This window comes from Callorhinchus milii, unplaced genomic scaffold, assembly GCF_018977255.1.
Source record: "Callorhinchus milii isolate IMCB2004 unplaced genomic scaffold, IMCB_Cmil_1.0 Scaffold12, whole genome shotgun sequence".
Lineage (NCBI taxonomy): Eukaryota > Metazoa > Chordata > Chondrichthyes > Chimaeriformes > Callorhinchidae > Callorhinchus > Callorhinchus milii.
Window position 1 is genome coordinate 14,780,091 of NW_024704753.1, and position 24,805 is coordinate 14,804,895.

The 24,805-nt window shown below is 43.5% G+C and overlaps 1 protein-coding gene across 1 annotated transcript in view; it reads right to left on the reverse strand.

Annotated features, from left to right (window-relative positions):
- Window positions 1-16,652, reverse strand: part of LOC103176660 (plexin-A1) — a 223,873-nt gene extending 207,221 nt beyond the window's left edge. Inside the window, exon 1 of the mRNA XM_007890334.2 lies at window positions 15,376-16,652. Coding sequence (XP_007888525.1) covers window positions 15,376-16,554 — 1,179 coding nt within the window. The 5' untranslated portion in view covers window positions 16,555-16,652. The remainder of the gene's footprint in view (window positions 1-15,375) is intronic.
- Window positions 16,653-24,805: the final 8,153 nt, after the last annotated feature.

Sequence of the window (24,805 nt, forward strand, 5' to 3'; positions counted from 1 at the left end):
TCTGTGTACGGAAATGCTTCCAATCCATTGCGAAGCGGATGCAGGAGTGTGTGAAAGCCACTGTTCCTGCAGCAATGTCTTTCATCTAATTTATCTGACAAACTAATTACAAGGTTTGCATTTCTGTTATTTCAGGTTTCGGATTGAGGCATTTTAACAGTCAATTTAAAGCAGCAATTGAAAAAAAACGGGGAATTTGGGGAAGGTGTGGTATCCCCCAACAGTGTGAACATCAAAGTAATATTATGGTTAATAATCTGTAAAAGTTTGAATGACGTTAAACTAATGGACTGCAGACATTCAGGCATGGCTTTCCCTAATGTCAGAGAGTTTGCATCAATAACAGCAACGACAAGAAGTTAGATTTATATAGCGTCTTTCACGTCAGAAGGACATCCCAAGGTGCTGAATGAAGACCTTCCTAAGAGTTCTGACAGGGTGAGGGGGGAAGAATAGAGACAGAGTAATACGGCACAGAGAGAAATAATTTGGCCCAACCAGTCTGTTGCCTTCTGCTTCCCTTATCGTGTGTATCTGGTGGGAATGACGGCCACAGCAGTCACCACATGCCGAACTTCAAAGCCTCTGTGCTCAGGAGTACTATTTGAGGCTTGAGGAAGGTACCCCTTTGATCAGGGATGTAGCCAATGTGCCTCACAGATCAGCAAGGGGTGGATTTGCCCTCTGGTTCGTGCTGCGTTAGTTAATGTCAGCCAAGGAAGCTGCAGGACTGTTAAATTGCATCTGAACACTTCATGGCTGTGAACATCGGGTGACAGCAGAATAGGGCTAAGCTGTGATGTCCCCTCGCATTTAAGGAACAATTCTCCATCTAGCCTCAAGCATTGATGGCCACTGGTGGCACTCCATATATTATAAGGAAGGCAAAAGGCAGAAACCTGACAGAGAAAAGACAAGATAAAGCCCACAAGTTTCAATTTTGTTTTGATGCAACCGGCAATGCCTTTTTTTATTATATTCAAACCACTTTTGGGAATAGATTTCATCTTCAACACATGAGAACTATGTTAATGAGCACATTGATGAATATTAATGAAAACTTGACATGTTCTCCACATTTACATGTTGTTCCAGCACTTTACATGCTGTGTACACACTCCATGGTGGCTTCCCCGAGAAAGATTCGGCCACGGCTGCTTCTCATCCGCCAACTGTTATATTATAATAATAATCCTTGCGTTTGATACAGCGCCTTATCACATCTTCTAAACATCTCAAAGGGCATCACAGAATATACTGTAAAGTGAATTGACTTCATATTTTGTGGTGAAATTTGCCCTATAATATTTGTATGTGATATAGCACCTCACTTGATAATTGTTAACAATTTTGTTGATGTCTTTTATAAAAATAATAATCCTGGCATTTGATTCTGCAGCACTCCCCCAGTATAGCCTTCATTTGGTCAAGAGATAATAATAATAATCCTTGCATTTGATATAGTGCCTTATCATGTCTTAGAGACGTCTCAAAGCGCTACACAGAATATACTGTAAAGTGAATTGGCTGCATATTTTGTGGACAACACGCAGTACCTAATTGTGCACAGCAGTGTCCCACAAACAGTCGTGGATTGAGTGACCAATTTAAAAAAAGCTATCCGTCAATCGACTAACAACTGGGTTCCTGCTTACTGCTGGGTAAACAGAGGCGTGTGGAGTATGGGAACCTGCCCAATGTTTCTGCCTGCCGAGAATCGAACCCAAGTCTCTTGCTGGTCTAAGGGGTCAGTGAGAGTCGAGTGTGGTACACAAGCATTGGGGCATTTGGAACAGTACGTTCATCAATCAGTAAGTTACAGTTGGACTCATGCACGTCACCATTATTTTTCTGCGGGTTTGACCTTTTATGATGTCCTGCAAGGTGAGGGGGTGAGCTCCTATAAAGGCACGAGGAAGCTCACTTTAACCCCTCCCAAAACTTGCTCAGAACCAGCATCCCACCTGAGGCCAGCCCCAGACTGTCACATCGGTCCAGAGAACAGTGAGTAGCTTAATTCACATTAAAATTCAATTTATGAGTTACAAAGTTAAAAGAAAATTCAGCAATTAAAAGCAGTCATTTCCAGCGTTGAAGAGTTTTCATACTGGGCTCAGTCAACGCATATTACACAAGCAGCTTTAAAATGACAGATACACTTCAGTGTCAGACTGATCGAAGGCTGGGAGCAATGCTTTTAGCTATATTGAAAGTCCTTGGACAGCAGATTAATTACCCAGCCCTCGCGAGGATCATCTTATTAAATGCAAAAATCAGAAAGCATCAGCTCGCTTTACACCTCTAATCTCTCCTTCAGGTTACAGAGCCAATCAAGCACAACAGGCTCCGTTTTCTGGTTTGAAGATTTACGCTGTGGGTAGGGAGGAGCCCACGATACCAGTGGCTTGGAGAGTAGAGGAAGACTCACAACGAAATACATTTTCCCCCATTGATGAATCGTAACTACTTTGTAATGCACTGGAGCATCAGTCTTTGAGCTCAAAGTCCTGACATGAACTCACAATCTTCGGAATCAAAACAAGAGCACTACCGATCCGAACCAGGCTGACACCTAAGATGGAGAAGAGTAGACCGCTGACAGCTAAGAATGGCTCGCTCCAGCGATCGCAGATGTGATTCATGTCATTGCAACGTGAATTTGCAAGCATATAAAGATGAGCTGAACACTGCTTTCATGAACACCTCATCTCTTGAAAACAGACCCCTCACAAAAAAAGGAAAGAAACAATCAGTTCCTAAGCATTTGAAAATATTTTTCTCAATTCGAAAAGGGGACGAGGGGCCAAGCTGACACTCAACGAAACTCGCGCTTTCAAAAAATATCCATTTTTGTAACAAATATTCACACCATCCCTGTTGGCTCTGCTCTGTTCCTCAAAGAGCAAAAAAAAAACACACACGGATGAATTTTTTTAAAGTTCTTTCCACTCGTGGATGTGAATGATCACCACTGGAGTCTGAAACCTCTGTCAGCGCCCACAGAATTAATGGGATGAAACAGCCTGGCCTGAACCTGCCTGGAGTAGAATCGCAATATATCAAAGCACTCCTACATTACAATGTACAAATCCCATCATAATCCTATCAACTGTTTTCAGCATCAAAATGATCATAAGAACAAAAGAAATGCTAGACGAAAAAAAGACCAAGGTCTATCTCGTTTGCCTTCCACCTTCCTAGCAGTCGTATGCACATATATCCTGAACTGCCTATGTATGATATCCTGTTATTTTATTTTCTGAAAGAAAACTATCTAATCAGTGTTTGAAGGCAGCAACACTTCCTGCTTCAACCGTCTTACCAGGGAGCCTGTTCCACAGATTTATTATTCGTTCACTGAAAATAATGTTTCCGTAGATTTATTCTAAATTTAACCCCCCCTTGAATCGCAGGACTTACGTGTCCTCTGGTTTTACTTTTCTGGATAAATCAATCATAATCAATGTAGACAGAATCAGTGAACCACCGTTTTCCTCCTCCACCCCACCCCCCCCCCCCCCAACTTGAGGTTTTCACACGTGTTGTCGGTGGTGGGGTTGAAGTCCAGATTTGTGGTGTGTGTCAGCCTGGCTCAGTCGTAGCACTCTCACCTCCGAGTCAGAACATTGTGGGTTCAAGCCCCACGTCAGGACTTGTAACTCAGTCTAAGCTGATACTCCAGCGCAGTGCTGGGGAAGCGCTGCATTGTCCTTCAGATGTGACGTTACACCAAGTTTAACAAGTCAGTCTGTTCAGGTGGTCATTACAGATCACATGTGTGTACTCGAAAAGAGAAGAGAGTTTCTCCTGGTGCCCTGGCCATAAAAATATTCATTCGCAACATGGTTGTTTATGCGACATTGCTGTGCACTAACTCAGCTCACTTTTACCTGCAAAAATACCCAGTCACAATTGACTGTAAATCCTCTTTAGTGTTTTCGGACATTCTCCTGTTCTGAAAGGTGCTGTACCAAATGCAAAGATTATTATATATCCTCCCCCCAGCCCCCCGCCCCCCCAAATTTTCTTTCCCTCTCCCCTGAAGCTGGGACTTACAGCCTTCGCCATTCTTAATGAACAAATCTAGAAAAGAGCAGAGTGTTCACCAGCTTGGGTGCAAACCCTCAACTCCATCCAGCGCCTTGGGATGTCCTTTCAAAGCGTGAAAGGCCCTTCATAAATGTAGTTGGTTGATGACAGGTTATTTTGCCCAATGACATTCCAGAAGATTGATAAAGAAGCAGAGAAAGTCAGTGGTTACCTCATGGCTAGATGGAAAGTGGTACAATGTCATAATACTGGTGTGTGCTGTAATCTCTACACAGAGAGCTCCCATCCCAGTCAGGCTCAATCAAGTGCTTCCCCAAGGCAAAGGAGGATATCAGTCAATAAGAAAATAAATTACTCGTGTTGGTGCTGTCCACCTTTCCTGGTCAGGACCAGAGTGGTACAGAAATCGGGTGACTTGTTTCTGTGGTAACTCTCAGGATGATGCACCAGGAGTATTTTTTTAAAAATCTATACTGAACTTTAAAACCCATCAATATTTCCTCCAGCTTCCCACACTTTCCATCAGCTACAATTGACTCGTTCACACACGGGGAAGGATTTTACCTCTAATAGGCAGGATGGAGGTGTCCGCCCGTTCGAGAGCAGGGATCAATGAGCTCAGCCACAGGTTAAAGATGCATTGCCCCCATCCCATCCTTTCCCCACTGTTGGGCCAGAAGTTAGCAGCCGCACGACACAGTGTGCTGTCGACAATGAGTTCACAGATTGAGCACTTCATCAATGCCCTCTCAGCCCCCAGATGTGCCACTGGCTTGCGAAACACTCCAGGCAAACTCGTTCTGTATAAATCATACAAATCGTACCACTCATAACATTTTTCCATAGGAGATTGTGAGTAGTCCTGCTGTACAACAGATAGCAGGTCTCTCTCTCTCTCTCTGCACTTTATTATTTGAACAACAATAATCGGGACTCGTTTCACGCTATATCTATAAACATTTCTAACCCCCCCCTCCCACTCACCCAGCCTGGACTCAGAACCATCTGTCTGTGCATAAACTTCACATCCCTAAAACTGAGCTTCCACAAATGGCACGGTGGTAGTTAGCCAAAAAGACATTTCCTTGTAGACTATTTCCTGAGTGTCCACCCCACACCAGCCATGTGCTACAATGAAGTGAATGACTAGTTTTGGGGTTTTTTTTTAGTTTGGGGGGATTGTTGGCCAGCACACCTAGAAATACTTCCTTCTCTTTTCCAATACTGTAAGTGGATCTATAACATCCACTTGAACAGACAGACGGGACCTCGGTTTAACATCTCATTTGAATGACGGCACCTCTAAAAATGCAACACCCACCCCCCAGCACTGGCGTGTTTGCCTGGACAATTCAACCGATTGCAAGATCCCTTTCAATATTCCGAACGCCAAGACTCACTCAGCAACCATAGATACCGCTAGGATTTTTCCAGCTCTTAAATGAAATTACAACTTCAGAAGGTTGGGAAACACTAGCCCAAGTCATGGTTTTGTGCTAAATCATGCAACCTATTTATTAGGCTATAAAATTACAGAACTAGAAAACTATTACATTTAATTTAATTTCCATCCACAGCAATTAACCTTTCTCCATGATGTGGTTGGTCTATGCTGTACCCTTAAGATATTGTATCAGGCAATTTGACTAGGAATTTACGAAAGGGGAACAAGAAAGAATTTGATGATGGATTTGAATAAAAAAAAACCTTGCTCAGTACCCACTACCCAATACCGAGGGAGTTGTGCTGCATTGTCAGAGGTGCTGGATACGTTTATCCAAGGTGCCATCTCCCTCCTCTATTTCAGGTGACAGAAGGAAGGGAGTTGTCCTGGTCTGCAGGATAATATTCCTTCTCCCTACTACTTCCCACAGAGAGTAGTGAGATTGTGGAACTTGCTACCTCAAGCCATGATTGAGTCAGATAGTGTAGATGCATTCAAGAGGAAGCTAGACCTCCACATGAGGGAGAGAGGAACAGAGTGTGGAGTCCTGTAGCTCAGTGGTTAGAGCACTCGCTTTGCAAGCGAGAGACCTGAGTTCAATTCCAGGCAGAGGGCGAAACCTCGGGCAAGTTTCCTACTCCACACAGAGCCTAATAATAATCCCTCCAAAAATCAAAAACAAAAAAATTAAATTGGTCATTTTCAATCTATGACTGTTTGTGGGACATTGCTGTGCGCAATTGGCTGCCGCGTTCGCCCACAAATATACAGTCAACTCACTTTACAGTATATTCTGTGAAGCACTTTGGGACGTCCTCCCGACGTGAAAAGCGCTATATCAAATGCAAGGATTATTATTATTATTATTAGAGGGTATAGGTGGCAGTAAGGAATGGGTGGAGGCTTGTATGAAATATAAACACCGGCACTGACTGGTTGGGACGAGTGGCCTGTTTCCGTGCTATATATTCTTTGGAAATCTTTGTAACCTAAAGAATTAGGTTGACTTTGATCACTCATCCCACTGCTGTTTGTGGGATGTTTCTGGAGAAGACTGGATGTCATGTTTTTTTCCCCAAAACAAAAAGTCATTACGCTTCAAAGCAACACAAACTCGTCAGCCTTTAAGTCACTGTTGGCAATCTTATTGCATGAAAGTCAAGTTCCAGCTCTGAAAGTTCAACAACTAGGGGTCCCACTCCTAGTTGCTACCCAACGAGCTCCTGGGAAGAGCACACCCGTCACCTGAAATAGAGGAAACTGAACCAGAATTGAGCTGTGATCAATGTCAGACTCACACATGCAGAACTGCCATATGGATGAGGTATTATAAGGCTATGGAGCCATGGACCAGCTCAGGTGCCTCAATCACAAAAGGCATAAACATAATAAGAATAATCCTTGCATTTGATAAGCATCTCATCACGTCTTCAAGCCATCTCAAAGAGCTCCACAGAATATTACTGTAAATTGTGTATATTTTCTGGGTGAAACGTGAGTACACTGAGGAGGGTTGGAGGAGAGTTAGGGATGTGACTGGGTAGCTATGGAGGAGAGGAAAGAGAAATGTGCCATGCGTTTGGAGCAGAGGAGGACAAATGCAGGAGAGAATATAAAGTGAATTCCTTTCTGTTGCAGCAAATGGCACCTCTTGCTGTCTGCCATCTGCCAATGTGTTCAGGGGAACTAATGGTGATTTTTCACATCACACAACACATTGCTGTGTTTAATTAGACCACATGTTGAAAGAACCAAGAGGTTGGTTTAAAAAAAATTGGATGATTGTGAGCATACTGTATTAAAACAGACAAGCAGAGTCTGCTGTGGAAGTGCAGTGTGTTGGCTTTTCAAAGTTTCAGCAATTTTACTCCTATTTTTACCCAAATGCTTCTTTGATCTCAGCGGGATTTGGTGAAAGCAAAGTACACTATCCTACCACACGGAGCGCATTACGTAAATGAATGTCATTGTTGAATACAGTTACTATACAGGTTATTCAGCTACAAAACCTGGAAGATAATAATCCTTGCATTTGATTTTGCATTTGATATAGCGCCTTGTCACATCTTTGGGACATCTCAAAGCTCTTCACAGACTATACTGTAAAGCGAATTGACTGTATATTTTGTGGATGAAGATTCCATTTGACATGAATGGAAAATCTAACAACGACTTGCATTCATGCAGCACCTCTCACACAGAAGCCAACACAAACCAGCACCCAGGAAAAACCCGACAAGCACCATTTAGCCACATCAACAGCAATCGATTTGCTGGATACCGTGGGCTGATACCTCATATTCCCAATAAGAACAATAAACAATTAATAAAAGGTAACTTTGAAAAGAACAAGGTCGTACGGTGTAAGAAAGGTGAGATTGCTTGTGAAGATTTAATTTCCATAACAATAACCTGAGCCCAAAAACACTTACATCCTCCTAGAATATAGGGGATATGATTTGGCCCTGAAGGACTTTCCTAATCTGGCCTCCCCAATTCTAATAGCTATTTGTTCAATATCAATTGAGTCACCTCTATCCCCTGACTATTTTTGGCCCACATCAATTATAGGCCTCATTGTCCTTCAAAATAAATTGTTACAACTCAATTCTTGGCTCTCCCAATGGCTCAGTGAGTAGGTTCGCTGCTCAAAGTGTGAAACTAAGCCACACAGACCAGAAAGTTCTCATTCAATCCCACCCCGGTCTGTGCTGCACATTAATTGATCTTTGTCATGGAGACAAAGCAGCTCTGCAATTGGCCTCAGCGCCACTGGATGAGGGAGAAAAATAAATCAGCCATAGTTCCTACTCCAGGTCGCTATCCAGTGACCCCAATGAAAGATGCCATTGAATGAACTTCTCCTGCCTTCCTATCTGAGACCAATTAACTTTTGTACAAAGGAGATGGATGGGATAGAACTTGCTGAGGGTGGCTGAGCTGTTAGCTGTCTTGTCACTCACTATGTCTAAGATGGTAATCAGCAGATTGTCAATTAGGCCGATTGAAAATTCCCATAAGTCAGGACGCTATGGTCAGGTCGCCTCTAGGTTCATCATGCTCCCCCACTGGCCCACGGGCAATATTGAGTAGCCATAGGCTGATATCCAGCATTAAGCACGTCTCGCCCCTCCCTAACTCTGCGACTTGCTGAATCTCTGGCCTGCTCCACCTACCCCGCTCGGCCCACCTCACCATCAGCGGTCGGGCCTTCAGCCCTTCTGCTCCCACCCTATGGAGCTTCATCCCACATTCCCTTCGCCTCGCTCACTCCCTTGCATCCTTCAAGGCGTGTCTCAAAACCCTCCTCTTCGACCATGCCTTCGTCCATCCTCCACCCTCCCCAATCCCCACCTCGGGTTTAAATCCCTGACTGTCCAGCGCCTTGGAACTTTCTCCTGATGTGAAACCACGATACAAATGTAATTTTGGATGGTAAAACAGATGAGCAACGTGGAATGATTCGATCAGAGTAGATTAGCTCATCTACATCTTTTCGTCCTGAAAATACAAATTTGCCATCACATCAAACCACATGAGAATTCAACAACGTGAATTAAAATGACAAATTATCAGAACATTTTTGCAGGTTTGTGTTAAAAGCTCAATCAACTCAGTTCTACTGACTCACTCATTCATTTCATAAATTCCTGGCACGCACGAGGCTAGTAGGCAACTGATGAAGTGACTCCCACAACAGTTTAATATAACCAGTCCCCTGGAATTTTAAAACTGCAACCTGCCCACTTTGTGGACAATAAATTTTAAATACAGTTTTCGTAAGTCTGAGTTAAACAGCAATTAAACACCCGCTGCCATTTTCATTAAAAGGTTGAAAACCACCCCCGATAGCTCAGTAAGTAAATACAGCAGGTGGATGGTACTGATCTATAGATTAGTAAGGCTCCCAGTTTAACTTCGCACTATGCAGAGTTACTTAGGAGGTTACAATTGGCCTCGGCACCCTTAAACTGGTGCATATGGAAGTATCTAATCCACTGATTGTCTGCTGGAGAGTGTGTGAGGGAGAGAGAGAAAATGTGTGTGTGTACACGTATGTATTCTTGCAATCACATCCCAACTCACACATGAAGAATGGAAACCACTACAATAACTTGTATTTATATTGCGCCCTCCACGCCAGACGCCGTCTCAGAGCGCTTCACAGTAACGGATCCCGGGGCCAAACCAGGGGGAGGGGGAGGAAGGTGACCAAAGGCGCGGTCGAAAAGAAAGGTCTTCAGCAGAGACCTGAAAATAGGAAGGGAGAGAGCGAGGCGAAGGGAGTGAGGAAGGGAGTTCCAGAGCCTCGGGGCATAGTGGCTGAAGGCAACGCGCACACACAGAAGAATACTGTACTAAAAATAATAATCCTTGCATTTGATATAGCACCTTATCACATCGTTGAGACATCTCAAAGCGCTTCACAGAATATACTGCAAAGTGTATATTTTGTGGGCGAAACGCCACAGTCAATTGCCCACAACAATGTCCCTCAAACAGGCATGGGTCTTACTATTAAACCTATTACTATTTTAGTATGTGCAAGGCCTCAGAGAAAATTGTAATGGGGGGAGAGGGGCTGTGGTGAGGGTGGAATAAAGGGTATATGCAGTGAGGAGGGTATGTAGCTCCAGCAAATAAGAAAAGAACACCCAGCCACTACTTTGGTATACAGATTGCCCCCATCGTTGTTGTACCCAGTCACACCTCATTATCCACATTCCACCATTAGGAGATTTCATGTTGGTACTGGTTGCTGGGACTTTGAGGAATTCAAGATAATTAGGACATAGTGTTTTTTAAAGTTGTTACAGGGGCAGAGTGGCATCCTGTCCTCCGAGCATATGTGACTGAATAGATAAGTTGTATGTTTAAAGTAAAGCCACACAGGAAACATGTGGCCAGTCACACTCATCGATGAGCTTACTTACAAGTCATGACATTCCTCTGCATCAATCACCAACAGAATGCATTACAAATTCTTGCCTTAATATAGGGCAAAAAAACAAAAAGGCCTTCACCCAAGTTACGTTAACAAGAGTAGCTGTTAAAAGAGACACATGTGACATTGAATCTGCACCAGCAATGTCATGGAGGTAGAAATGAGATTAATGATTAATTAATCTGTTTTGACGAATTTGGATGAGAGAGGAATATTAAGACAGGACACAGAGAACGCAGCATACGCCTTCTAAATAGCCTCCATGGGATCTTCAACATCCTCTTGAACGAATACAACAGACAGACTTTGGTTTAACGTCACATTTGAAGGACGGCACAATGGGCAAAATATCCTGAAGTCCCCATTCTTCAAATCCCACAATTCAACTTGAGGAGCTCATTCCACTCAATAAAATAATAATCCTTGCATTTGATTATAGCGCTTTTTCACATCTTCCAGACATTTCAAGGCACTTCACACAATATACTGTGAAGTGAATTGACTATAATTTGTGGCCGAAACCTGGCTGCCAATTGGGCACAGCAGTGTCCCACAAACAGGCGTGGACTGAGTGACCACATTTTTTTTAATATTTATTTTCTTGAGGGATTGTCATCGGACATGTTGAGTGAGGAAACTTGCCCAAGGTTTCGCCCTGCCAGGAATCTAACCCAGGTCTCTCGCTTGTGAGGTGAGTGCTCTAACCACTGAGCTACAGGACTCCACTTTTTTTAATATTTATTTTCTTGAGGGATTGTCATCGGACATGTTGAGTGAGGAAACTTGCCCAAGGTTTCGCCCTGCCAGGAATCTAACCCAGGTCTCTCGCTTGTGAGGTGAGTGCTCTAACCACTGAGCTACAGGACTCCACAAAACAGTAACCAGTAAACTTGTTTTAATACATTACACAGAACTTGAGTACAAGTAATTTAATTCCATCATCTTGAAACAGTGTCCTGGCCAATAATCTCCCAGATAAAATTGCAGGTCAATTGTGGGATAATGCTGTACCTAAAGCCTACGCTATCACTACACTTTAAAATAAGTTTGTTTGAAGCACTTTGAGGTGTCCTCCAGGTGTAAGAGGCACTATATTAAATCAAGGACTATTACAAAATGACGAGTTCATCTCAGGAGAACAAGCCCAAGCTTTCCTCCCTTATCCTGTCTTCGAGACATCTCAAAGCACTTCACAGAATATACTGTGCAATGAGTTGACTGTATATTTTGTGGGTGAAACGCGGCAGCCAATTGCACACATCAGTGTCCCACAATTCGTGGATTGAGTGACCAAATTATTCTTTAGTTATTTATTTTGAAGAAAATCGATCCACCAATCGACTAACAACCGGGTTCCTGCTTACTGTTAGGTAAACAAAGGAGGGTCTTTAGACTGGTCTTGAAGGAGGCAAGGGAGGGGGCGAGACGGGGGGGACTGTGGGATGGAGTTCCAGAGGACAGGTGAGCAGAGAGAAAGTGAATAAAGTGGTTCAAGACCATAGATCATTAAAAATCGAATTTGCCTGAGCAGATAGGGGTCAAATAAGTTAAATAAGTCTTAAAAACCAGAGCCAAGACCGTTAGAACTGAGTCAGGAGGTATTTTTTTTTCCACAGAGGATTATGGAGATGTGGAATACTTTGCCCCAGAAAACTTGCAAATGCGGAATCAATAGGAAAGTTTCAATGAGAGATCTCGGGTAGTAGAGGTATTGCAGGTTAAGGCGAAAGAGCAAGGCAGTGGAATTAAAAGCCAAGCTCCAATAAACTGTTGGAACAAGCTCGATGGGGTGAATGGCCTAGGTTCCCATGTTCCTAATTCAGCTTCTTTTCATGGTTGCTTAATGAAACAGGTAGTGACACTGTGTGATCCATCTGTATTTGCGACTCCTCGAAACCCACATTGCGTACCCATTGTAGGTTTCAGCTTAAATCATTTCCCCACAACAACAAACAAAAAATTACATTTGTATAGCGCCTGTCACGTCAGGAGGACGTCCCAAGGCGCTGGACAGTCAACCACAAGTTAGCTAAACACTGAAGGTTCCCAGATTTGGTAATTTTTTTGTGTATAATCTTTCAATGATGTTCAGACATTACTGTACCCGCTCATCATCATTACTGCGCTCAGCTCCAACTGTGTCACTGTTTCAATAAACACTGTGAAACAACAAATACAGCTGTACACAGTGACTGATAGACAGTACGATCACTGACACAGCATCAATAAATCATTACACTTAGCAATTAACTAGCTGAGGGCAAAGTGCTCATTCTAGTTTTACCAGGTAAACAAGTTAACCATGCTGGGCAATTTCTTTTAAATAACAAAGCTTTTTACCCCCGTGAATACCCATCAGCTCTCTCTGGATGTCCCATAAGCGGGTTATAGATTCCTACATAAAGTCTTGCCTAGACACTTTGCTCTCCCACCAATACTTGTGCTCAGATCAATAGGGCAGTGGCTACAACTTGCGGGTCCAAAGGATTGGATCAAGTATCAGATTGGCTCAGCTGGTCGGAGCCTCACCTCAGAGCCAGATAGTTGTGGGTTCAAGCCCCACGATGGGACTTTGAAGTTAGTCTTGGCAAACAAATACGATACTAGGGACGCACGACATTGTTGGAGGTGCCATCCGTTAGATGAGACGTTTAATGTAATTACTTTCTGTCTGTTCAGGTATATGTTAAAGATCCCAAAGCACTACTCAAAAACACAAGGAATTGTTCCCTTGTCCTGGCCAACAATCCCCCAGAAAAAAATGTCGCTCGTTTCAAGGCTGTTTATGTAACATAGCTGTGCGCAAATTGGCCGCCACAGTTGCCTACAAAATACAGCCACTACTCTCCATGAGTGAAATCCTGTGAACCGTTTTAACACATCGTTCAGATGTGGAGAGCGTGATATCAAATGCAAGGATGCGGAACAGATGATGCAGGACAGTAGCAGGTGAGGGCCCTTCATTACAGACCGGGTCCAGCCTGTCATCCTGGTGCAAGTTGCAAGCTCCAGTTGAGGAAAGGATCATGGAGGCTTGGCTGTGAAGCCTTCCCGCGGACCTGCACTCGAATGACACAGCCCCGTGGGTGAGATCTAGGAACAGAAGCCATAGCAGGGGGGAAAGGGAGGCAGGTGGAATTTATACTTGTTCAAGCAAACTTGTCAAGAGTTTGGCATTGGCATTTTCAGACTGGACGCATACTTTAGAATTGTAGGCACAGGTCAGCTGGATAAAACTGGGGATTTAATTAGGCCAATTGAAACTGAAAGGCTGCCAGGGCTGCTTAGCTGCACAGTTACTGCTGTGTTCTCTCAGCACCAAGTGGGTTCTTAACCAGAACAGAAAACGTTTGCAACATTGCAGATTTAGGGATTCCAAGCTGAGCCGATTTGTGAAGCAGATGGCTGCTCAGACACTTAGCACAGCATAAACACATTTACAGCAGGTTGTTCTTTCAAAAAAATATAAAGCACCGAAGTGTGTGCTTAACCCGTTCGATGCTGAAACCTCAATGTCAGACTCTCGGCTGATCAAAAAACAAACCCCAGCAATTCTGAAAAACTGACTGAACTCCATCGTTGCACTCAGCCCAATGCTTGGGTGATAAGTGTTCACCTGTCATGGAGCAGCCACTGAGCACATCACATCAGGGATTATTTTTAAACTCACACAGTGACAGATGAAAACTGAATGTTAACTGTCTGGAAATTTATCCTTTTCATTCTCACCCACCTTCTAGAGGTTGGTTCCAAACCAGCACTGGCAAATTGCGAGAGTCATTACTCAATGACCTGCGGAACGGAATCTCCAGTTACAAATTTTCTTCAAAACTTTCTAAAACTAAACGCTAAACAAAGTGTACAAGAGCTCAAACCACAGAATAATTCAACAGCAGCAGTGTTCTCAGGTGTGAGAAACATCCACTCGTATATACACAGCACCCTTCTCCACAGAGACAGGATAGAAGTCTCTATAGCGTAAGTGTGTACAGTCAGAGCAATAGTTTTTTTTAAGAAGGGTTGGGAAAGCATAGCGAGGTGCGAGGCGGAGGGATTTGGATGATTGGAAACTTGTGGAAGGTTAAGCTGGAGAAGTCGGTGACTGGAGAAGTGAAGTCCGGAAGTGACAGACATGGATGAGGGTTTTTTTTTGTGTTGGGGAGAGACAGGGATGGCGATGATGCAGATGGAAGAAAGCGGACTTGGTCGGGGACTGGGTGAAGGCTTAAAGACGAGGTGATGGTCAAACAAAATGTCAAGATTGTGTGTTGGCTATGTGAGCTGGAGTGAGCAGTCAGGGAGGTTGAGACTGCAGGAGTGTATTTCAGCCCAGATTTTCCCTTAAAGTCAACAGAAGGCAGCCTTGAGAAAATGCTCTCAGAACGAAGTTAAGAGCCCACACGTGTCACCTAGACGGCTACCCAAGCATTCTATTCCCACCAGTCGTCACCAATTAAGAATCATCAAGCATTTTGTAATTTAATTTGTTGTACATAGTCGCATTTTCAATTTGTGTTTGAAAAGCCATTAAAAACAGTCAAACCTTTCAGAAGACTCAATAGTGTGAAACTAATCCAGAATGTCCCAGGTTTTATTTGAGGACTGGGCTGAATTAACTGATATCAACGGGTGTGATAGTACATGCATCATACTATGAGCCTCAGTCAACCATTGCTGAGGGAAAGGGGGAAATCAGCAAGGTTCCCACAATCACTGATCACAATCCAACCATCTGTGCTCATGTGTGGATTTCAAGATCAGATTTAGCTGTAAAGCTGCCACAATGGAATACCTTGCCAACGCTTATGCTAAGCGACGCGGAAAAGACTGCACCTCGAAAAGAGGAGGGAAATGACAAATTTCAGTGGACCAGGATTACCAGCTCAAAATTGACAGTGCCACCAGTGACCCATGTATATCGGATGTTTGTACTTACTGATTTAATGCAGACCAGCTCTTTGTTGAGGAGCCACGGTAACGAAAGCTTCCCTTCTCCCCGGTAGCAAGATTGAATCCGCTCCTTAATCTTCTCTTTGATTTTCCTCAGGGTGAAGAGGCACAGAGCAGATTCCTTGGGCGGATTCACTCGATTCTTTTGGCCCTGAGAAAAGACTGTGAAGAGGATGTCTTCCTTCTCAGAGATTCCCAAAGATTTTGCTAGGATTCTGCCGGGTTTGGTCAAGTAGGCGTCTTGGATGAGGCGATACTCCACACCATCCTTGAGGCATCCGATGGGGAATTCCACGTAGGAGTAAAACTTGGGATCATCCACACAGAGTCGGACAATCTTGGACGTGAAGAATTGTTCGGCGCTGGAATCCGGTGACGTCTGCTGTGTGTCGAGCTGCAGTGTTAGGTAATAAACAAATTGCTCGCTGCTGAAACTGTAGATGTAATAGATATCGAAGGCCGGGAACTTGGAAAGGGTGTCTGATGGGATTTTGAGTTGAGATGAAACAAATTCATCCTGATACACAAAGCCAAACATTTCTGCATTTTCCTCATTGACCATCAGTTTCCTGCTGGAAAGGGTTGGAAAATATTCCGATTTGCCGTCGATGGGAGTACCAATGAAGAGCTTGTTGTTGGTCCCGTTGGACCCCTCGATGATCACACCAGACATGGTACCCGCCTCATTGACACTTGATAGGTAGTGTTCCTTGCGGTGGTGGGGCTCTCCGAGCTTAAAAAGGTCATCCAACCGAAGGAACTGGCATATTCCCTGGGATGCACTTCCACAAGCGATTAATCTGTTTTGGGTGTAGTCGATGAGAAGGAGCTTATTCATGTTATTGGTGTGCACCAGTCCGTGGGGGCAGGACTGGACACTGGGAGGTGGGTAACACTTCTCATTGTCATCCACTGGCCCTGTGACATGGGACCTCAGCATGGTTAAGTTGTCCGATAACTTGTAGATGCTGTTCACAGCTCCTATGTACACAACTCCACTTTTATTGTGGACCACTAAATGAGTCAAGGTTGTGTCGGATACATTGAAAGTCCTGAAGGACAGCAAAGTCCCAACAACATAGTTACTCACGACCAAGCACAACAGAACTTGCAACGTCCAGATGTACGAGATGAAATAGCACTTGCTACATGGTGGTGGGTTCATCTCGCTGTTCTGCGTTTCGATCTCTTAAAAGGAAACTGAATGATCTGCGAATGTCTGCTTTCTCCAGATCTATGGCATCCTCTAGAGTAGTGAGATTGTCAACCCTATAAGGAAAGAAAGTACATTATTGCAAGTGCTTATTAATCGCCTGACTTCGCTGTCAAAGGGTGGGTCAATGAAGAGAAGGAGATTCAAAGGTAGACAGGATTACAAGCGCACAGACCAAACCAGTTAGTTGGGGAACAATCACTAGAAGATTCAGTGGACACCCAAGTGCCCAGAGGCTGTTGGTGCTAGGAGCAGGCCCTAGTCCCATTGTAGGACACGATGCAAGGCGCTTCCTATAATGTGAACCGAGCCTGAATGCACAGCTTTAAACAGCATTGTTGCAGGCCCAGTGTGAATGGGAGGGGGAGCAAAGGATTCAATTTCAGAAGACAAATGCACAGCTGGTCACAAGCATAAGCACAAGTAGCGAGACAGGTTAACGTTGCAGGTTGCGCTCATTAGCTGCGGCTTTGTGAATGAATTCTTGGAGCTATTCTTGCTGCTGTTTTTGCTTTCTCCGGCATGTCCAGACCTGTCCTCCGCAGTCCCACAGAATTGCAGAATGTCGCAGCGCAGAATGAAATCATTCAGCTGGTCAAATCTGCGCTCGTGGTGATCTCCATGAACTAACTTTTCTAGGACCCGGGTTCTATTCCCGGGAGGGGCGATACCTTAGGCAAATTTCCTTACTCCACACAGTTGTTTAACTAGCAGTAAGTAGGAACCCGGTTGTTAATTGATTGGCGGATAGCTTTCCGGAGGTAATTATCCCTCCCCCCAAAAAATGTGGTCACTCAATCCACAACTATTTGTGGGACACCGTTGTGCGCAATTGGCTGCCGTGTTTCGCTCTCAAACTACACAGTCAATCCACTTCACTGTGAAGCGCTTTGAGAGGTCTCCACAATGTGATATATCAAATGGCGCTATATTAAATGGAAGGATTATTGTTGGTATTATTATCCCTGCTCTGGTCTAGTCATTCTGTGAAACAAGAGTCACCTCTGTAAACTGAACTGGTTCAACAAGTTTCTCTCACTGTCAACACGAGTTCAGATCAGGCAGGAGGTGCGGCACTCCACCTCACGTTGCTGTCAATGTGATCTAAGTGCCATACAACAGAATCAGCCAGCGTGGCAATTGCTCCAATGCGAAGTGTTCCACCACCAGCAAAGGTCTGGCTAAAAACTCCTCCTCCAATGAGCCAAAATTCAAATGTCGGCTGGGAACAGGACTCAAATGCAGACTGACGGCAAGAAAGGATGTGCAGTCGCAACAATGAAGGAAGCTATAGTGAAGATATTATCATTGCTTCCTCTAAACAGACGTTTCGCCCACAAATATAGTCAGTTGACTTTACAGCATATTCTGTGATGCGCTTTGAGACGTCCAGAAGACATAAAAAGCGCTATATCAAAATGCAAGGAGTATTATTATTAGTTGCACTAACGTATAGTTCTGGGACTCTACCCTGTGTGAGGCGCGCTATATAAATGCAACTTATCGTTGCATGTAAATAAAACTACACTCACAAGCCAATGGCTGAGGCAGCAAACAACTAAAGATAGTTTCCAATACTGTGATGCTGGTGGCGAGAACAAAATAAAAGAACGCCTTGGTCTGACCTCAGTCTTTGCCGAGTTACTGATCTCAGCCCAGTGACAGTTGAAGCACAACAACCGGCTTCGGTACTGTTGTGGTGGAGGGGTTAAGAAAGAAAATCAGAGGGGAACCCACTCCTCATCAGTATCCAGCGATCTTGGCAGCTTGTGGTGGCACGTGTACTGTCAGCGATTTGTGGTGTGTATGTGGTGTGTGTGTTTTAGTGTGAAAGGTGCGATACAAATGCAAGTTAGTGTTGTCTTGGTACCTTTGGCTGTGCCCTCCACAAGCAAATAGTTAGCGGACGCCACCAAGTGTGAATAATGGCCACACAGGCAAGGCATCACACTTGGTATTGAGGTCCTCGGTGGAAAGGAAATGTCACCTTCAGCAGAGGAAGGAGAGATAAATGGGTAGAGAAATATAAAGAGAGGGAACGAGGTTTTCTGGAGCAGTTAAGTCTGAAATGGTTAAAAAGCAAACTACAACACAATCTCGATCAGCCCTGAAGGAATTGAACACAATAGCAAAGTCGGGGAGTTAATCAGCCCCGCCCAAGGTCGGTCACCATTGTTAATAATAATAATAATAATCCTTGCATTTGATATAGCGCTTTTCACGTCGGGAGGACGTCCCAAAGCGCTTCACAGAACACACTGTAAAGTGAATTGACTGTATATTTGTGGGCAAACGTTGCATTGTTGCGTTACAATGTGGGACAGTACTGCAATTCATTGCATTTAGAACTTTAGGAAGTAGAGACACAGCCTTCCCAACACAGTGAGCAGAAGAACTCTGGCAAGTGCTATAACTACCAGCAAACAGCAAAAATAACAAGGAAACTATAACCAGTCCAGAAACTGCAAATAGATTCTCGGAAAAAGTAACCAACCAACAGCGGAGAGAATTCCGTCTTGAAAACAAGGAACCTCGACTATAAAAAGGACTGACTGGCTGCACTAAAGCTGGGGAGAAGAAACACAGGCTCTGTCTGGTCGAATACAAACCTAACATTCATTACTTCGCACATCCTAGATTTAGTTATCACATCGCAACAGATTACACAATGAATGGTCGCTGAACTTTAGAGCCTCACTGTGACCTTTAATATCCAAGAGCAGATTGCAAAGACAGATTTTAGATTTGCTGTATAATACAGCACGTTGGTCAGGATTTCTTGAAATCTGCCGGGGCACTTTTACAGCCTATCTTCGAAAGCTAGTCCGCTGGGCCTTTAAAAAACATCCGCGGCGGTAGGATGTCAATGCAAACTTTTTTTTTAAAGAGTTGGATTTACTTTCTGGCAGGAATCTCACAGGGAGTTCCTGATACCCAGCGAGGGCTCAAACCTGTTCTTGTCAGATGTCAACCAACCAACTATTGTCTATCCTGTTAACCCACCAAACCTAAGCCCCAACGGGTAGAGTGGTGCTAACTGGACAAGGAACCAGGGAGAGAGAGCGCATTCCATTCCAACAATCTGTCTCTGGAATTTCCATGTGTAGGTAGGTGGGCTGCGTGGATTTCTCGGTTTGGTTTGCATACCCTCAAGCATGGGAATGGGTTTCCGCAACGCGTCAAGACACCCGGCTGACCCCAACAAAATTGCGATGGTGTATTCGCTCACACAATTAGACCAGGGACGGCGCAAACAGCAATGACCCGCGCCTGGAACAGAAAGCCAAGGCACAGCTGTGGGCTACACTTGCGTAACAACCTCAAAAGCAATCACATGGCTGTATTGGGCAGAAAAACACCCTTGGATTGGAACCAGACTGTTAACAAGCAGCATTTATGGCCATTTATACAGGACTGTCAAAGAATAAATCGACACCCTCAGCCTGCCAGCATCATAAACTGCCCGATGGGGGGAAAAAAACCAAAAACAAGATAAATGCCTGAATTTCAACAGGCGTGATCATTATTTGATAATCAACTGGCTGATAACCCGATACTAGAAAAATCTCTCAGCTTGGCTTTGTACTCGCTTGTACTTTTCCCTTCCATTTCCATTCATCCATTTCAGGAGATCTGAGGAATATAACTTTTGCACTACATCACTGTTAGGTCGACAATGCTGTGCGCAAATAATTAGCTGCTGAGTTCATGACTACAAATAAGTCACAGCAAATCGCTTTGAGGATGTGAAGCACTTTGAGGCATTTATCATGAAAGACGCCATACCATATTCAAGGATTATTAATATTTTTCTCCCTCCTGCCCCCACACATGTGTGATGAGTCAAAGCACAATGCTTTTGTTAACATCTCCCAGCTGAGTTCAGCAAACTCAGCGTTATTTGAATTTTTTTTTAAACCTATAAAAGAACCAACCCCGCAATCCAATTATCGCACACAGCTTCTTGTCTTCCCCAAATTCCTCCTCTAAACAATAATCTTAATTGGAGACTTTCACGAAAACAAGCAGCGAAAAGGAGAGAGAAAAAAATCCTGCAAGTAATAAACAGCAAGCTTTGCGCTGCTAAGAATGTTTGGAATTTCCATTATCTTGTGACCTGTAGTATCCAGGCCAAAGCAGAGAGATTAGAGTGGAACGTGAAAGGATAGGGTTGTCTGGAAAGGATAGGGTTGTCTGGAACAGTAGCTGTGCAAAGCAAGACCCACTGTATTGAAATAAAGGTGTCTTAACGGGCAATTCAGTCTCCCTTTACACACACCTATTAAAATGCGTAAAGAGTTACTGATAAATTTATACATTTTCAGAAATGATCCGTTCTTAACTATGCAGAACAGCGGTGAGGCACGGAAAATATAGAGTTCTGTCAACGCCAAGGATTCCTATTTAGAAAAAGATGCATCAGAGGAACCCTGTGGTAAACTGGTGAGCAGGTGAAATGATAATAATCTTTTCATTTGATACAGCTACTTATCACGTCATCGAGACATCTCAAAGCACTTCACAGGATTTCACTGCAAAATGTAGTGCATGCGTATTTGAAGGAAAACACAGCAGCCAATTTGTGCACAGCGAAATCTCGCAAACACCCATGAAGTGAATGGCCAATTTTATTGATAAAAGATAGACCCATTGCACTCCTGCCTGAAGCGGTTACTACATAATAGACACTGAAGTGTTCAGTGAACACTACAGTCCACCGCTGTTAGCGCTTTACAGTTCCCTTTCTGTGGAAGTAGGTTTTTGTGTGTGGATAGGAAGGTGCAGGATTCCACCCGGGTTGAAATGAATCGTTGTTTAGGAACTTGGGTTTTGCACATGTGCGTGTGGTGGCAGGAGAGGAATGAGAAAGTAGGACTTCGGGGGGCAGAAGCAGGTTTTATCTTTAGGCTAAAGGTTAATCAGCATCTCTGTTCGAGTTGGCTGCTTTTTGGGCATAAATTGCTCGAGTTCAAACTCTTTTGCAATGAACTCGGCAGCTGGAATGATCATCAACAGCAAGGCTCCTGATCCACTGCAATTGGCCTTTAAACCACAGCAAAACTTAATTCTCCAAAGAATAGGACAATAGTGAAGTTGACCAATTCAGAGATGTGCTTTGCCATCCAGAAATTCATCACAACTACATCCCGTGAGACAACATAGTTCTGAGGAAGGAATGGGGCAAAGAGCAAGAAACAAACAACTTAATTAGGGCCTCACAAAAATGGCTCATAGAGCAGGCTACCAGCACCCATGGATCTACACCCAAAAATCCTGTGCCTTCTGTAGAGCAGGGAAACAATCATAAATAAATAATAATAATAATCCTTGCATCTAATATAGTGCCTTATTAGTTTGTTGAGATGTCTCAAAGCGCTCCACGGAATATATTGTAAAGTGGATTGACTGAGAATTTTGTGGGTGAAAATTCAGTAATAACGAAACGAACACGCACGAGCCAAACAATGTGGGTTTAGAGCTCAAACAAACCTTGCGTTTGTGTTGAAAAGTTCGGAGATCTGCCTTTCTGGCAGCAGAAATGGTTTAATATCAACATAACTAAAGACAGCATTGTGCTTTACAGATAAATACTGTGCTAAGTTGCCTGATGTCACAAGGAGGATCTTTGATAAATGTTTGTTGAGTTCACCAAGAAGGCACTCTGACCGACTTGGAGAAGCTTGCAATATTATCTACTTCTGAAACGTACATATATAGTGAACCGTGCTGGGGAGGGGGTGGGAGGAAGGAAGAGAAGTCTATAGCCCCCCCAAAAAACTACTAGGAAAGTCTTAATGACAGATCCATTTATACATTTTGGGGGGAATTGTAATCAAAGATGTAGAGAAAGGCAAGGACTGTGATCAAAGGGTTGAAAAAGCTAAGAGTCTACAAGAACCCATACAATGGCAAAGCACTTGAGATGAATGCAACTCCATTTCCTCCATTCAATTGATTAAAATGCTTCTCAGTCAGCGATAAATCATAGGTTTTTTTAAAATACGACATGGGGAGGAAGCAGAGGTTTAACAAATTACCTTACAACAGCATTCTTTCACTCAATACGCTGGTACCTTTTCAAAAATGGAAGTCTTTTCAAAATGGAAGGGGGGAAGCGGCATGTATTTAAACCACTTATGGTAATGATGCCTCACGATGGAACGGAGTAGCAAGATCAGGGACTTCACTCTGCAGAGATGAAGGAATGGCAGAATCATTCCAGTCAGGATAGTGAGCGACTTAGAGGGGAACGTCTGATGGTAAACAGAATGCAACATTTATATTTTCTCCCATTTCCCTAACAGGGGTGGGGGGGGGAGGCGTTCACAGGAGAGAATGCAACCTAACAGGCGTTACATTTTTGAGGTGGCCTCGATGGCCTATAACTGTGTTCCCTGCTATTCGCCACAAGTTAAATTTCCAAACAGCATGCACAAACCTGTAATTCCGTAACTGTGTTTCAGTGTGAGCATTGGCACACTTTCAAATACCTCCTGGACAAATTCCTTGTCTCTCCGACAAGTCAGAAGACTGTCCGGAATGAATCAGCAAAGATTTCAGGCTCGAGCTTTTCAATGACCTATTACAAGGTGCAAATAAGCAATATCCATTGGTAGGAATCGCCCATTCCAATCCCATTGCGCCAACAGTTTCGAGTTGGAATATCTTTCCTGGATTATCCAAACGTGAACTCCAGTTATATGCTGTAACTTTACTGAGTCATAAGCAATTAATAAAACAATAAAATAAGAAACCCATCAAAACATCTAATGAATCCACCACACAAACCACAGCAAACACCTGTACACCAATATTATAGCTGCCGTTAGATATAACAATTTATATTCATAAGCCTTTCATATCAGGAAGACATCTAAAGTTGCTTCACAACTGGGAAAAATAGTAAACTGGGGAAGATGATGTATGCAGCACAATAATACATTAGCCATTAACCATACTAAAGTTAGAATACAGTAGCTTTAGTACTGCATACTGACGGGGGCAGTGGTCAATCTCCAAGTGGAAAATGTACAGAAGTGAAAGAGGGTAATGGTGGAGAGCAATTAGGAGAGTGTGATTAGGGATTGTGCAGTGGTACATTGACAGTTTTAGTAAGCTGAATAGCCAATTCCTTTGCTGTAACATACTGGAATTCTAACTGCAGGTTGACCAAAGAGTCATGGTAACTACCCTATTATCTAAATAAAAATCATCATTTCTTTTAAGACTTATTAGACATTGTATTGGTATCACGAATTTTGGTCGCCCTGCAGTTTGCTAATAGAGGAGCTTCTGGTATGCTATGGTTAAGTGCATTTCTCCATGGCTTACCCGTTAGCACAAGGTAATTCAGTGGTGATTTCCTGCAGTCTCGGGTTTCAAAGCCGCGCTGTGGTCACCACCAACAATATGTATGCATCGGCTCCCAAATAAGCACTGTAAAGTGGCTGTGTATTTGTTTTCCCTTACAAATTCAGTCACTACACTCCTGTAAATCCTATAAAATACTTTGAGCCGTTTCAGCGATGATATCAATTCCAAGGTTTATTATTACAAATGACTATTTGGGGAAAGGCAATAAAGAGCAGGTTGAACGCACTCGGGGAACTGTTGCCCAGCACAAGGCAGCTCCTTCAGGAGGGGAATAAAAAAATCGTACGCCCACAGGTTGTTCACTTCACAGGGGATTTTAACCAGGCCACAGGTTGTCACCATCAATTTAGTTTTTAATTTTTTTTCAAAAGAAAGCAAGAAAAAAACAGTCTCCGCTTCCACAGCGGAGCAAAAAAAGCCTCGCTGCTCAGAATGTCAAAGGTTCGACTGCATTAGGACTTAATTGATAGGTGTTTGTGGCTTTTGTATGACATAAATGTCAACTAGATGAGGGGACCTTCTCTAATGGATCTGTCATTAACTTCGGAGTACAGTCTAATGCCTGTGCTGTAGCATAAGCAAGTCAAGTGTTTTTTAAATGATTTATTGTCAAACAACTAACAGCGTACTTAATAAAAGGAAATCAACTAATGCTGTGGGTTTAGTTCCTGACAGATTTCACTAGAAAATGCAGGGAAAAGCAAATGGCAATTTTATAATGCACTTCTCCTGCACCTTCCTCAGCGATGCATCTTCCACTATCTCACTCTCAAAGGGGGTAGGAGGAGAAAACACAAGCATGTGGACGGCAATATGACTGGGGAACAGT